The sequence below is a fragment of the Microtus oregoni genome, unplaced genomic scaffold (genome assembly GCF_018167655.1).
Source record: "Microtus oregoni isolate MIOR12 unplaced genomic scaffold, Mior012 000054F_ref0000373, whole genome shotgun sequence".
NCBI classification, from domain to species: Eukaryota; Metazoa; Chordata; class Mammalia; order Rodentia; family Cricetidae; genus Microtus; species Microtus oregoni.
This window is the reverse complement of record NW_024543830.1, coordinates 3,997,656-4,010,382: the sequence shown is the minus strand read 5'-3', so window position 1 is coordinate 4,010,382 and position 12,727 is coordinate 3,997,656. Positions and strand designations below refer to the sequence as shown.

At 46.6% G+C, this 12,727-nt stretch overlaps 1 protein-coding gene and 3 non-coding genes across 4 annotated transcripts; all 4 read left to right on the top strand.

Moving 5' to 3' along the window:
- Window positions 1–4,961: 4,961 nt before the first annotated feature.
- Window positions 4,962–5,126, top strand: LOC121438114. Its single transcript, XR_005973058.1, has one exon. It is a non-coding gene; the product is annotated as a U1 spliceosomal RNA (small nuclear RNA).
- Window positions 5,127–6,099: 973 nt separating this feature from the next.
- On the top strand, window positions 6,100–6,174 carry Trnan-guu. The gene has a single exon. It is a non-coding gene; the product is annotated as a tRNA-Asn (tRNA).
- Window positions 6,175–8,523: 2,349 nt separating this feature from the next.
- Window positions 8,524–9,049, top strand: LOC121438072 (histidine triad nucleotide-binding protein 1-like). The gene has a single exon (XM_041638291.1). It carries the CDS (start codon window positions 8,524–8,526, stop codon window positions 8,902–8,904), a length of 381 nt encoding a protein of 126 aa, XP_041494225.1. The 3' UTR covers window positions 8,905–9,049.
- A 3,033-nt stretch (window positions 9,050–12,082) lies between these two features.
- Window positions 12,083–12,246, top strand: LOC121438102. Its single transcript, XR_005973049.1, has one exon. It is a non-coding gene; the product is annotated as a U1 spliceosomal RNA (small nuclear RNA).
- Window positions 12,247–12,727: the final 481 nt, after the last annotated feature.

Sequence of the window (12,727 nt, the reverse complement as noted above, 5' to 3'; positions counted from 1 at the left end):
TGCATAGCGCCTTGCTCTTTCCAGACCGCGATCAATCCCCATAGTGTCCCCATGTGATACAAGTGGCTGTCCAGCTCCTTCCCACTTTTGTGGAGTCTCAGGATCTGACCCTGTCTCTTTGGCTCCTCTCATGTCCACTCTGGATGCTCTGTTACCAAACTAGCCCCAGGTGGCCTGTGGCTCACATTCCCCTCACACTGGACCAACCACAATGTTCCTCGTATTCCTGGATCCTTCCAGCTGTGTCTGGTTCTTGCAGATTCCATGCTTTTCCACTTCCACACTTCAAAGACACATTGTGACATATAGATTTGTGGGTCTCTCCAGTCCTCAGATATTTCTGACAAGTCCTTCTTTGCTGTAGCAGATGGTTTTCCTGACACCGGAGGACCCCGAGCAATGCCGAGGGCCTGGCCTCATCCATGCCACTAGTGTTCCAAGCAAGAATTTGCAGTCAAAAATGGTCTGAACAAATCAGTCCTGTCCAGGCTGCCTAATAACTGTGTGACTGTGGGAATGCACCTTTTCCTGGCACCCCAGGTGGTTAGTGTCATTCACCTTCCTCGTGGACACATTCTCATGGTAGTGACCCAACACCAGACCCTGGGATGCTGGAGAGCTGTTCATTGACCGGAAGGAAGATGTGTGAGACACTAGCCTGTCATGCCAGTGTTGGGGGTAACAGCACAGGAAGACCAGGAGTTCCAGACCATCCTGGACTAAGAAACTGTGGTTCAAAGAAGACAGGCAGACCAGGATGGGAGCTCAGGTGGTGGAGGGCTTCCCTAGGAGACATTAAACCCCAAGCTCCATTTCAGCACCATGTAAACATGCCTTGACATCCAGGAAGAAAGGGAGATCAGAGCTTGCAGGTTATCCTTAGCTGCAGGGTGAGATGGAGGCCAGCCTGGGCTACATGGGAGCTGTTGGAAGAGAGAAAACTGGATTTTCAGGGCACAGGCAGGGAGACCCCAGGCAGAGAGATCTACCTTGAGAGATGGAGAGATGGGTGGCAGAGTTGGTGGCAGATGATAATTAGGGTGGCCCAGCACAGTCTTGGAGGGCTGCTGTCTCCAGGGTATTTTATCCCCCAGATGGCAAGAGTGGTCTCAGGAAGGAAGAACCAAGTGATCTGAGCCCTTTTGTGCGGTTAGAGGAGGCTCCACAGGGACCTTCTCTGCTTGTTCCAGGTGGGAGAGACAGAAGACCAGAGAGAACTTCAGGACTTGTTGGTAGTATCTCAGAACCACTGCATGGAGAACTCACCGTGTGTCTTCTTGGGCACCAAATATGGATGCTGGGTTGTCATAAGTGGCTACAATCCAGATGGATTGAAGGAGCAAGGATGGAATTTTCTGGTTCTGGAGCTCCAAAGTTTCAAATCCTCGACACCACCTGCTTCAGAGTCTTCAGAAGAAGGCTCCTTCCTGTCTCTTTGAGAACCTGGGACTTCTATGATGTGGCTCAGGTCCCTTAGGGACAGGGAGCACACATAAAGGGGAGGCCAGGACATAGAAAACAAGCTTTCCCACTAATGTGTTATTACTAAGACAAAATACCAGATAGGAACATTCACCTGCATCATGCTAACACGACCAAAGCCAGGGGTAGGGGTGTTGCTCAAAGATGGTGCTTACTATGCCCTGGGGCTTAGGGTGATTGACATTGAAGGCGATTTTGTGAGTCCACCTGAGACAGCGTGATTGACAGTGAAGACTCCAAGCTGCAAACTGTACTAATAGTGTTTGAGTTCCTCCATGTCCGCGGGACTCTAACTAGGGATACTTGAGTCTGTGTCAAGACATTAGCTAGGTGTAGGTTTATGGTGGCAAGAAACAGCACACCAGACAGGAAGGACAACGATTGCTTTGACTGGAATTTGAACCGAGGTTGCTGTGGCCACAATGCAGAGTACTAACCACTATACAATCACAGTGAGCCATGTGCCTGATGTTGGGTGCTCACCAGAGTCTCTGTCAAGTTCTGCCCTTTTCAGACTGGGAGGCTTCCTTCTGACTGGCCTGTCCTGCAGAAGTGATTTCTCCAACGCCTATGTATTGTGAACTGCACCGAGTAAATGCATCTGTGCCTTGGTAGGGTGGTGAGGGCAGTCACTGAGAAGTCCGTGGGTCGATGCTTCTCTTACAGGCGCAATATTCTCCCCAAGCACGTGATAGCCCTCTATGGCTCATCTCTCCATGGTGACTGGGGTACCTGGGGACGAGGCGAACTGCTCTGGGTTCCTTCTGGATAGCTGGGGAGCAAACCAGCCGACCTGCACCTTCTACAGATGCTACTCACCTGCAGAGGCCAAAACAGTCACTGCCAGTGCCTGGACTCCTTACCAAACATGACAGAGGCTGGTCATTTGTTGGATTTATTTTGGTCTTTCCACACGAAGTGATTTTTTGAAATAACTTGGTTCTAGGGTTTTGTGATTATGAATTACACTTTGGTCATTCTGCTGTATGGATATCTTTAGCCAGTGGTGTAAAGTTTACCTGTTCTGTTAATTTCTGGTTCATTTCTTGTGCTTTGGTGACTTGTCCATAATTTTCCCTTATTAAGAAAAGATTCGCACTCTCCCCTTCTCCTAATAAACCAGATATCAGGTGGAGGTTGTCCACAGGGGTCCCCTCTCTTCCCACACTGAATAAAAATTGGCTTGTTATTTGCCCTGCTGTCTGTGCTATCTGGAAAGAGCAAGGGTTTCTTACCCCAAAAGGAGGATCCATAACTAACTAGACCACATGATGGCCATGTTAAAGACCTCCCATCTCTGCAGAGCTATAGGAATTATTCACTGCTGGTCTTATCAGAATCTAATCATCTCTAAGGGATCAGACTCCATCATGTATAAGGAAAACAACCAAGCTCACCAAGCTGCCAGGGCAGCAGCCTTCCAGGGCCAGACTTACCTCAATCACCTCAGGGGGTTCATACAGTACGGCCCACATTCTCACAGTCACCAACTGACACTTGGCCAATTCTGTCCTACCTACATCAACTCTTCATCCAAATAGTCAGGCTCTGTCTCACGTTGTCAAGGCTCACCTCTAACACACCCCAGAGGACTTAGAGTTCTTAAAACCTATCACTGCCTATTATAAAATCTGTCAAAAGTCAGATTCCAAGTCCAAGTATCGTAGCTTCCCTTTTCCCAACCTCCAGGCTATGGGCTCCTTTCTAGGGACTGAGTGGCAGCTTGATTTTACTCATATGCCTACAGTCACTTGGGTTAAATATTTCCTGTTTTTTGTTAGACACCATGTCTGGGTGGATTGAAGTATTTTGCACCACTAACGAGAGGGCCCAGACAGTTTCTGATGTCCTTCTCCTGGAAATTAGTCCCCGTTTTAGAATCCCAACCTCTCTCCAGTCGTTGTTTCAAAAACATTGTGAAAAGGTTTTGAGACACAAAAACCTCTCCACGGACACAATAATCCAAATCAGACCAAATCAAACTGATACAGAAAAAGCCCATGTTTTGAATGAATACTAATTCTCTCACTGACCTTCCAGGCCTCAGAGAGGAGATGAGGAAATAAGAGAGAGAAACCACAAGTTTGTCCCTGGGGGGGGGGGGGGCAGTTTAAATACCCTGTGGGAGTGGTCTTGAGCATTTCTGGGGAGGGGTCACCCTTAGACAGGCTTTCTCTGAGGTGAATTCTATACAGAGGCAACGCCCAGAGGAAGGGATTTGAGAGCTTTCCACTCAAACATTCCAGACTTTTTGTGTATTTGGATGCCAGGGGCGGAGGTGTTGCCTTAACCCAAACACACTATAGAAGAGAAATTGCCGCGTATGATGCAATGATAAACGGTACGATCATCTGAAAACCTTAAATTGCTGTATTATGTCTGCACGTGGGCTAAAGAGGTTTTAAGGGGGTCAGGCATGGTGGCACAAAGCTCTTCTTGCCATCACTATGTAGACAGACCCTGTCTGGGGTGGGGGTGGGGTCTTGTGGGAGGAATGCAGAGAGGCAGAGAAGAACAGAGAGGGAGAGATTTTAAAGGGACATAGAGAGGGCTTGCAGGCAAGGGCTTGCTGTCAGGATTGATCATCCAAGAGCTTGATCCACGGAGCAGGCACAGCAGAAAGAGATCCGACTGCTGCAAACTGTCCGCTGGCCTCCACACGCGAGTCATGGCACACATACACCTGTCCCTCCCCCACAAACACAACACAGAAAAGACTGCTTACTTATTTTGTGTATGTGTTTTTATGCCTGATTGTACGTGTGTGCTCGATACACATGCAGGAGCCTGAGGAGGCCGAGAGAGGGCAGAGTGGATCCCCTGGACCAGGAACACAGACTGGGGTCACCCCAAATACCATGTCCAGACTTAGTGTCAGTCTCATGGTGTTTCTGTAGAAGGAACAGAGAAATCCATACATCAAGAGCCTTGTAAAATGCAGTGGTGGAGACATGAGGTAGGCAGGTTCGAGGGTAGCTGGAGACCTCTGCTGTAGGGCTGGCTACCCTTGCTGCCTGGCTTCTCTGACTTCCTATTGGCAGAAGTTAGGGGTCTGCGGGTACATAAACCAGCGACAAGGCTGTTAGTGCACGGCTGTGAGCAGCCATTGGCTATCTGTGGGTTAGAGAAAATTCAAGATGATTTGTCTCTGGTCCTGAAACACTCCATCCAGCTCTCAGCAAGGAAGAAAATCCATCAGGCCAAAGGGACAAATGGGATGGGTGTGATGGCACCCTTGGGCGCCGGTTGTGGGCGTGGTATATGCAAATGAGGGTCGCGCAGGGATGCTGCATCCACAGGCTTTGCGGAAAGGCTAGGGATTTCCAGTGCAGCATGGAATGGAGCGGTGATTCGCGGGTGGCAGCGGGGCGCAGGAATCAGGTGCGCGTCCAGGGACGTCCCGAAGTCTGCGCGGTCAAGTGATCATGTATTCAAACACAGTGCCGGTGGGGCTGAGTCATGGCTACGGGAAGTAAAGCACACTCACCCAGCTAAGTGAGCGCTGTCAACAGGGCTTTGGTTTATTCAGGCGAGGGTGACCGAATTGCACTAGTGTTGTGCTGGCCCCTGTGATTTCCCCAAATTCGGGAAACTCGATTGCATAATTTTTATTAATTTGCGACTGCGTTTGTCGCCTCTGCTTATGCCATTTCCTCATATTTGATACCATCCGTTCCTTTCTTTTTCTTTCTTATATGTTTCTTTTTCTGTCTTCCTTTTTAAAAAATAAAAAAGTCCGTATTTTTGCCCATCCTTGTTAAGAAAACAAAAACATCGGCCTTAGAATTGGCATCTTTGGGAAATTATGTCCTGGGTTAGTGAGAACAACCCTTCAGGTCTGGAGTTTTTGTCTTAAAGTTCAGGAGCACTTGTAGGAAACCATGTCCCAAATGTTGGCTTGAGACTCCAGACTTTCCTTAATTCTTTCCTGCACTTAACATGCACCAGACGCGGGCTCGGGACCAGCACATCCCTAGCTGAAAGACAGAAGCCTCTGGTAGAAAGCCTTTGTTCTGATTCATTCGAAACAAAACAAAACACCCCTCATCATTTTGTTATCTTCCTAACATAAATCGGCTTCCAACTGCATCAGCTCAGTTCAAAGAAATCTCTAGGATATGCCCTGGGGCTCCCCTGGGCCCCACCTCCTCTGGTCCCCGCGGTTCATAGCCCCCAATCACACCCCAGGCCACCCTGGGTGGTTCCTCTCCACTCCGGGTCAAGTTCGTCCATCTCCATCCCGTCCGAACTCCCTGAGCACTGGCACCGCACTCGCCACCTTTCCCACACGTGTCCCGCTGAGGTTCCAGCACACACCTGGGGTCTCAAAGGACCGGACCCTAAAGCGGACTTGGGCTCCTTCCCGGAGTCCGGCCGGGCGCCGGGAACGCGCGTCTGCCAGCGTGGAGTCCACGGAGGCCACGAACTCCGGGTGACGGCCAGGTCTCAGCGTCCTCGAGTATCCAGGTTAAAAACTTTCGCGGGAGCTGGGGAAGATTTGGCGGGACACTCGGGACGCAGGGCCTTTGGCTTTGAGGCCTCCGGCTCCGGATGCTCCGCCATGGACCTTTGGATATTCCTGAATCACCAAGGTGACCTGTCAGAGGTCTGTGCAAAGTCTCTGTGGCTCAATTGGTTAGTGCGTTGGGCTGTTAACCGAAAGGGCGGGTGGTTCAAGCCCACCCAGGGACGATAGCCTTTAGGCTTTTAACAAACAACTTTCCATACTTACAGCCATTTGTGTGCTGACTTGCCAACTGGAGAGTGCACACTGATACATTCTCAGAATTTACAAACCACGAAAAACCTTAGCTCCTGTATTTAAGGCATTCATTACCTTGCCTGTCACATGCTGTCTGGTAGGGAAATCAGCAAAGTCAATTTGTATACTTTTTTGATGGAAAGAGGTGCGGTTGGGAGGGGGACACCTGTGTACAACAACCTCCTATTGTCTTTGGTTTACTTGGGGGTTGGATACTGTGAGAATCCTTTCTTATTAAAGGAAAATTATGAATAGCAAGTCACCAAAGCGTAGGAAACAGACCAGGTTTTAATAAAACGGGTAAATATTGCACCACTAAGTTGAACTGGAAAATACACTGTGCTGACTAGAATAAAACAGCATACCTTTCTAATAGTCCAAAAATATTATTTTGGAAGTATATCAATGTCTGAGTCAGATATTCCTGGCCTTAATTAGACACCAGGTAAATGTGAGCACCTGTAAAACTCTATGTCTGCCCTCTAGTGGAGCCCACACAACACTGCAGGGAAGGCTCTGATTATCCCTATAGCCCAGAACGTGCATTTTTATTTTAAAAAAAGTTTTATTTTTCTAAATAAATTGAACCTATTTGTGTATCTTCACTAGCAGCTGGGGCGTCCCCGCCCTTTGTGTCTCTCGTGGAAATTACTTGGACTCTGTGCTCTGAAACCAGCTTGATGAGCCCTCTACTAAGCAGCTCCTGAAGGGCTGCCCTGGCCAAGGAACCCTGAACCTTGAGTCTCTCAGGGACCACAGCTGGAGTAATAAGCTTACAGTTAGGAACGTCCTTACAGCGTTTGTCATATGGAGCCTAGTCAAACAGGACTAGATAGTTGAGCCTGCCCTGAACTTTGCCTTTGGACCACTTCTTCTTTTTGGCCTTGCCACCAGACTTATTTACTGGGCCTGTGTCCTTTTGGGCCGACTTTCAGTCATCTTTCTTCTTGTTGTCACCCTTGGGCGGCATGATGGAGCTCGGAGAGTGGAAAGGACACTGCAGCCTCCCTAAGATGTCGGGAAAAAGTCAGAGGTAGACAAGAGAAATATTTCTTATTTCTCTTATTATGACTTATTTTGTCATCCCACAAAGAAACAAAGAACACTTTTTATTTTGCTCTTCACACACACCCTGCTTTTTACCTGGTATTTGTTAAGAAAATTGGTATTGGAAGAATTCCAGCTCAAAAGGCTCAGAAAATATATTCAACAAAATTATAGAAGAAAACTTTCCCAACCTAAAGAAGGATATTCTTATGAAGGTACAAAAAGCTTACAGAACACCAAATATACTGGATCAAAAAACAAAAAACAAAAAAATATCCCCTCACCATAAAATAATCAAAACACAAAACATACAGAATAAAGAAAGAATATTAAGAGCTGCAAAGGAAAAAGGTCAAGTAACATATAAAGGCAAACCTAGCAAAATTACACCTGACTTCTCTATGGAGAACTTGAAGGCCAGAGTGTCCTGGATAGATGTGCTGCAGACACTAAGAGACCATGGATGCAAGCCCAGACTACTATACCCAGGTCAGCTTTCTTTAACCATCATTTGAGAAATCAATCTATTTCAGGACAAAAACAGATTTAAGCAATACGTATCCACAAACCCAGCCTTACAGAAAGTACTAGAAGGTAAACCTCAACACAAGGAAGCCAACAATACCCACTATATCACAGACATCTGATAACCCTCTACCAAAACAACTCAAAGAAAGGAAACACACAAACACTACCACCAAAATAAATAAACAAACAAATAAATAAATAAATAACCGGGTTAACAACCACTGGTCATTAATATCACCTAATATCAATGAAATCAATCACCTATAAAAAGGCACAGGTTAACAGAATGGATACAAAAACAGGATCCAACATTCTGCTGTTTACAAGAAACACAACTCAACCTCAAAGACAGACACTACCTAAGAGTAAAAGGCTGGGAAAAAGTTTTCCAATCAAACAGAACTAAGAAACAAGAGGTTGTGGTTGTCCTAATATCTAACAAAATTAATTTCAAACTAAAATCAATCAGAAGAGATGAAGAAGGACACTTTAAACTCATAACAAGAACAATTCATGAAGTCTCAATCCTGAATATCTATGCCCCTCATATAAAAGCACCCACATATGCAAAAGAACTAGAACTCAAATCACACATCAAACCCCACACACTAATAGTAGGAGATGGACAGGTCAACCAGACAGAAACTTAACAGAGAAATAAGAGAACTAATAGGGCAGCGCGGGAAGGACAGCGAGTGGCTGCAATGGCTGACGAGATTGCCAAGGCTCAAGTGGCCAAGCCCGGCGGCGACAAGATCTTCGGCAAGATCATCCGCAAAGAAATCCCCGCCAAGATCATCTTTGAGGACGACCAGTGTCTTGCATTTCATGACATTTCCCCTCAAGCACCAACACATTTCCTGGTGATACCCAAGAAGCATATAGCCCAGTTTTCTGTAGCCGAAGATGACGACGAAAGTCTTCTAGGACATTTAATTATTGTTGGCAAGAAATGTGCTGAGGACCTGGGCCTGAACCGGGGCTATCGGATGGTGGTGAATGAAGGTGCAGACAGGGGACAGTCTGTCTACCATATTCATCTCCATGTTCTCGGGGGTCGGAAGATGAATTGGCCTCCTGGCTAAGCAGGTTGGGGCTAATTTTCCCTTCTCTAGGTAGTGACTCAGTTGTCAAGCTCCAGTATGTTAAATGGCACACATAGTTTTGCCTGTGTATGGAGAAATTGAAGAGATCATTTAAAATCCTGTGCCTAATAAAAGACAATTGTTGCAAAAAAAAGAGAGAGAGAGAGAGAGAGAGAGAGAGAGAGAGAACTAATAGATGTAATGAACCAAATGGTGCTGGAATAAATGGATTTCAACTTGTTGTAGAATGAAAATAGATCCATACCTATCCCCACGCACAAAACTCAAGTAAGTCCAAATGGATTAAAGACCTAAATATAAATCAGACCACACTGAACCTGATAGAAGAGAAAATGGGAAGTAGTCTGCAATACGTGGGCACAGGACACCACCTTCTACATATAACCCCAGTAGCACAGTCAATAAGAGCAACAACGAATAAATGGGACCTCCTAAAACTGAGAAGCTTCTATAAAGCAAAGGACACTGTCATTAAGACAAAAAGGCAACCTACCAAATGGGAGAAGATCTTCACCAACCCCACATCAGACAAAGGTCTGATCGCCAAAATATATAAAGAACTCAAGAAACTAGACATTACAATTCTAAATAATCCAATTACTGAAGTGAACGGAGAATTCTCAACAGAAGAATTTCAAATGGCCACAAGATTCTTAAGGACATGTTCAACTTCCTTAACTCAGGGAAATGCAAATCAAAACAACTTACACCTGTCAGAATGGCTAAAATAAAAAACACCAATGATAGCCTGTGCTAGAGAGGATGTGGAGTAAGGAGAACACTCCTCCATTGCTGGTGGGAATGCAAACTTGTGCAACCACTTTGGAAAGCAGTGTGGCGCATTTTCAGAAAGTTGGGAGTCAACCTACCTCAGGATACAGCAATACCTCTCTTGGGAATATATACCCAAGAGATGCCCAATCATACTACAAAAGCATTTGTTCAACTATATTTATAGCAGCATTAATTGTAATAGCCAGAACCTGGAAACAACCTACATGCCCCTCAATGGAATAATGGATTCAGAAAGTGTGGCACATATACACATTAGAGTACTACTCAGTGGTAAAAAATAAAATAAAATAAAATGATATCTTAAATTTTGCATGCAAATGGATGGAAATAGAAAACACTATCCTGAGAGAGAATACCCAGACCCAATAATATGAATATGGTATGTACTCACTCACTATAGAATTCTAGCCATAAACAAAGGACATAGAGCCTATAGTTCACGATCCTAGAGAAGCTAAGTAATAAGGTGAACCTATAGAAAAACATATATAGATCCTTCTGGAAATTGGTATCAGAGAAGACGCCAGACAGAAGTTGGGAGCGTGGGGATGGGGGTGGGTGGGGGAAGGGGAGAGGGAGAAATGGGGAGAGAGAAAGGAGAAGGGGAGGGTTGTGGAGAGCTTGGAGGAGGGGGAGGGTTGAGATGTAGGAAGGATGGATATGTAAGCAGGGAAGGAGATATCTTAATTGAGGGAGCCATTTAGGAGTTGGCAAGATGCTCTGGAGAGGTCCCCAGGAGTCCACAGGGATGACCCCAGCTAGGACCCTGGGCAGTGCAGAAGAGGGTGCCTGAACTGGCCTTGTCCTGTAGGCAGACTGATGACTATCTTAATATCACCATAGAACCTTCGTCCAGAGACCGATGGAGATAGATAGAGACAGAGACCCACATCAGAGCACTGGACTGAGCTCTTAATGTCCAGTTGAAGAGTGGAAGGAGGGAGAATATGAGCAAGGAAGTCAGGACCACAAGGGGTTGGCCTTCCACTGAGACAGTGTGCTAATGGGAGCTCACTAAATCCAGCTGGACTGGGACTGAACGAGCATGGGAACAAACTGGCCCCTCTGAATGTGGCTGACAAATGGTCAGAATGAGAAGCCAATGACAATGGCACTGGGATTTGCCTCTACTGCATGGACTGGCTTTTTGGGATCCTATTCTATTTGGATGCACACCTTCCTAAGCCTGGATGGAGGGAGGAGGGCCTTGGACTTCCCACAGGGCAGAGTGCCTTACCCTCTCTTAGAACTGGAGGGGTAGATGAGAAGGGAGTGAAAATTTTGATTGGTATTATTTATAAAGTAATAAAAAAGAAAGTTGTTACTAGGAAATAATGAAAACAAAAAGAAAATAGGTATTGGCGGGCTGGAGAGATGGCTCAGTGGTTAAGAGCACTGACTGCTCTTCCAGAGGACCCGGGTTCAATTCCCAGCACCCACATGGCAGCTCACAACTGTCTGAAGATCAGTTCCAGAGGATCTGACACTTCACACCAATGAACATAAAATAAAGTTAAATAAACCACAAAAATATTTAAAAAAAAAAGAAAATAGGTATTGGCTTTCAGAAATTATTCCTTAGGAAATTAGGTACTGTGTTAATGAGAAAACTCTGAAAGACTTGAAATTTGGAATTTTCTGCCTGAAAGCCAGAGTACTTTTTGGCAACTGTCAAAATCTAGGTTGCTACTGCACTCCAGACTTTTTCCCCCCTTGGTTCCTGTACTTAACATGCACCAGACCCTGACTCGGGAACAGCACATCCCTCTCAAAGCATGTTTTAAATTCAGTATTCACTAAATGAATTGAATGAATTGATACAGTTGTTAGACAACAATTCTTCTCCCTACCCGCCCCCCCCCCCTTTTTTTTTTTGGTTGAGGCTGGCTCACTTGTTGCCTCTGACTTCGTGTTGATTGAAGATAGGGGTCTGTCGCTACACAGGGAAACCAACGACAGGGATGTTAGGCCGTGGCGGTGAGCAGCCATCGACTATTTGGAAATTTGAGATAATTCAAGATGATTTGTCTCTGATCCTGCAACACTCCATCCAGCTCTCCTCAAGCAAGAAAGTCACCAAGCAAAGGGATAATGAGGATGCCTGTGACGTCACCCCTGAGTGCTGGTTGGAGGCGTGGTCTATGCAGATGTGGAGCACGGAGGAACCGTGGCATCAGCACCATTAGAAGAAACACGCTGGATTTCAAGCGTGGCGTGGAAGGGTGAGCTGGTCCGCGGGGAGCATCGAGTCGAAGGAATGGGGTGCACGTCCAATAAGGTCCTGGAGTTTGTGCAGCGAAGTGACCGTGTGTTCAGAGTGGAGAGCCGGTTGTGCTGAGTCTGGGCTGCAGGACCACGAAACGCAGTTACCTGGCAGGTGAGATACCTTGGCCATGTAGGTGGTTTTCCTAGGGTGAGGCTCACCCATTGCACTTGTGGTGTGTTGACCCCTGCTATGTCCCCAAATGTGGGAAACTCGGCTGCATAACTCTTTTTAGTTGGGGACTGTGTTCGCGCTCTCCCCTGATCTTTCCTGTTTAAAAAGGCAGACAACTTCTTCCTACTGCTTTGTTTTTCCCTCTCTCTTAACTTCTATATCTATGTTCAGTCTTTCCAGGAAAACTTAAAGCCTCGGCCTCATATAAAATATGTTTAGGAGTTTAGTCCCTGGTGTAATGAGAACATTTCTTACAGTCTGGAGTTTTTGTCTTAAAGTCCAGGAGCAGGTCCACGGTGCATATTCTCCAATCTCACCCCAGGCCATCCTCGCCCCAGTCCATCCCTCTGCATAGTCTCCAATCCTACCTCCCTCTGCATAGTCTCCGATCCTACCCCGAGGCCACTCTTGCCCCTGTTGGTCCCTCTCTACTCCGCGTCAAGTTCTTCCAACTCACTCCAGTCCGGACTCCCTGAGCACTGGCACCGCCCTCGCCGCCTTTCTCACAATCGTCCAGACAAGGCTCAGGCACACACCTGGGGTGACCACCCCCTCGGGCGTCCCTGCTGG

Coding starts and splice junctions, on each gene's coding strand:
- LOC121438072 (XM_041638291.1), top strand. CDS start 8,524: ATGGCTGACGAGATTGCCAAGGCTCAAGTGGCCAAGCCCGGCGGCGAC.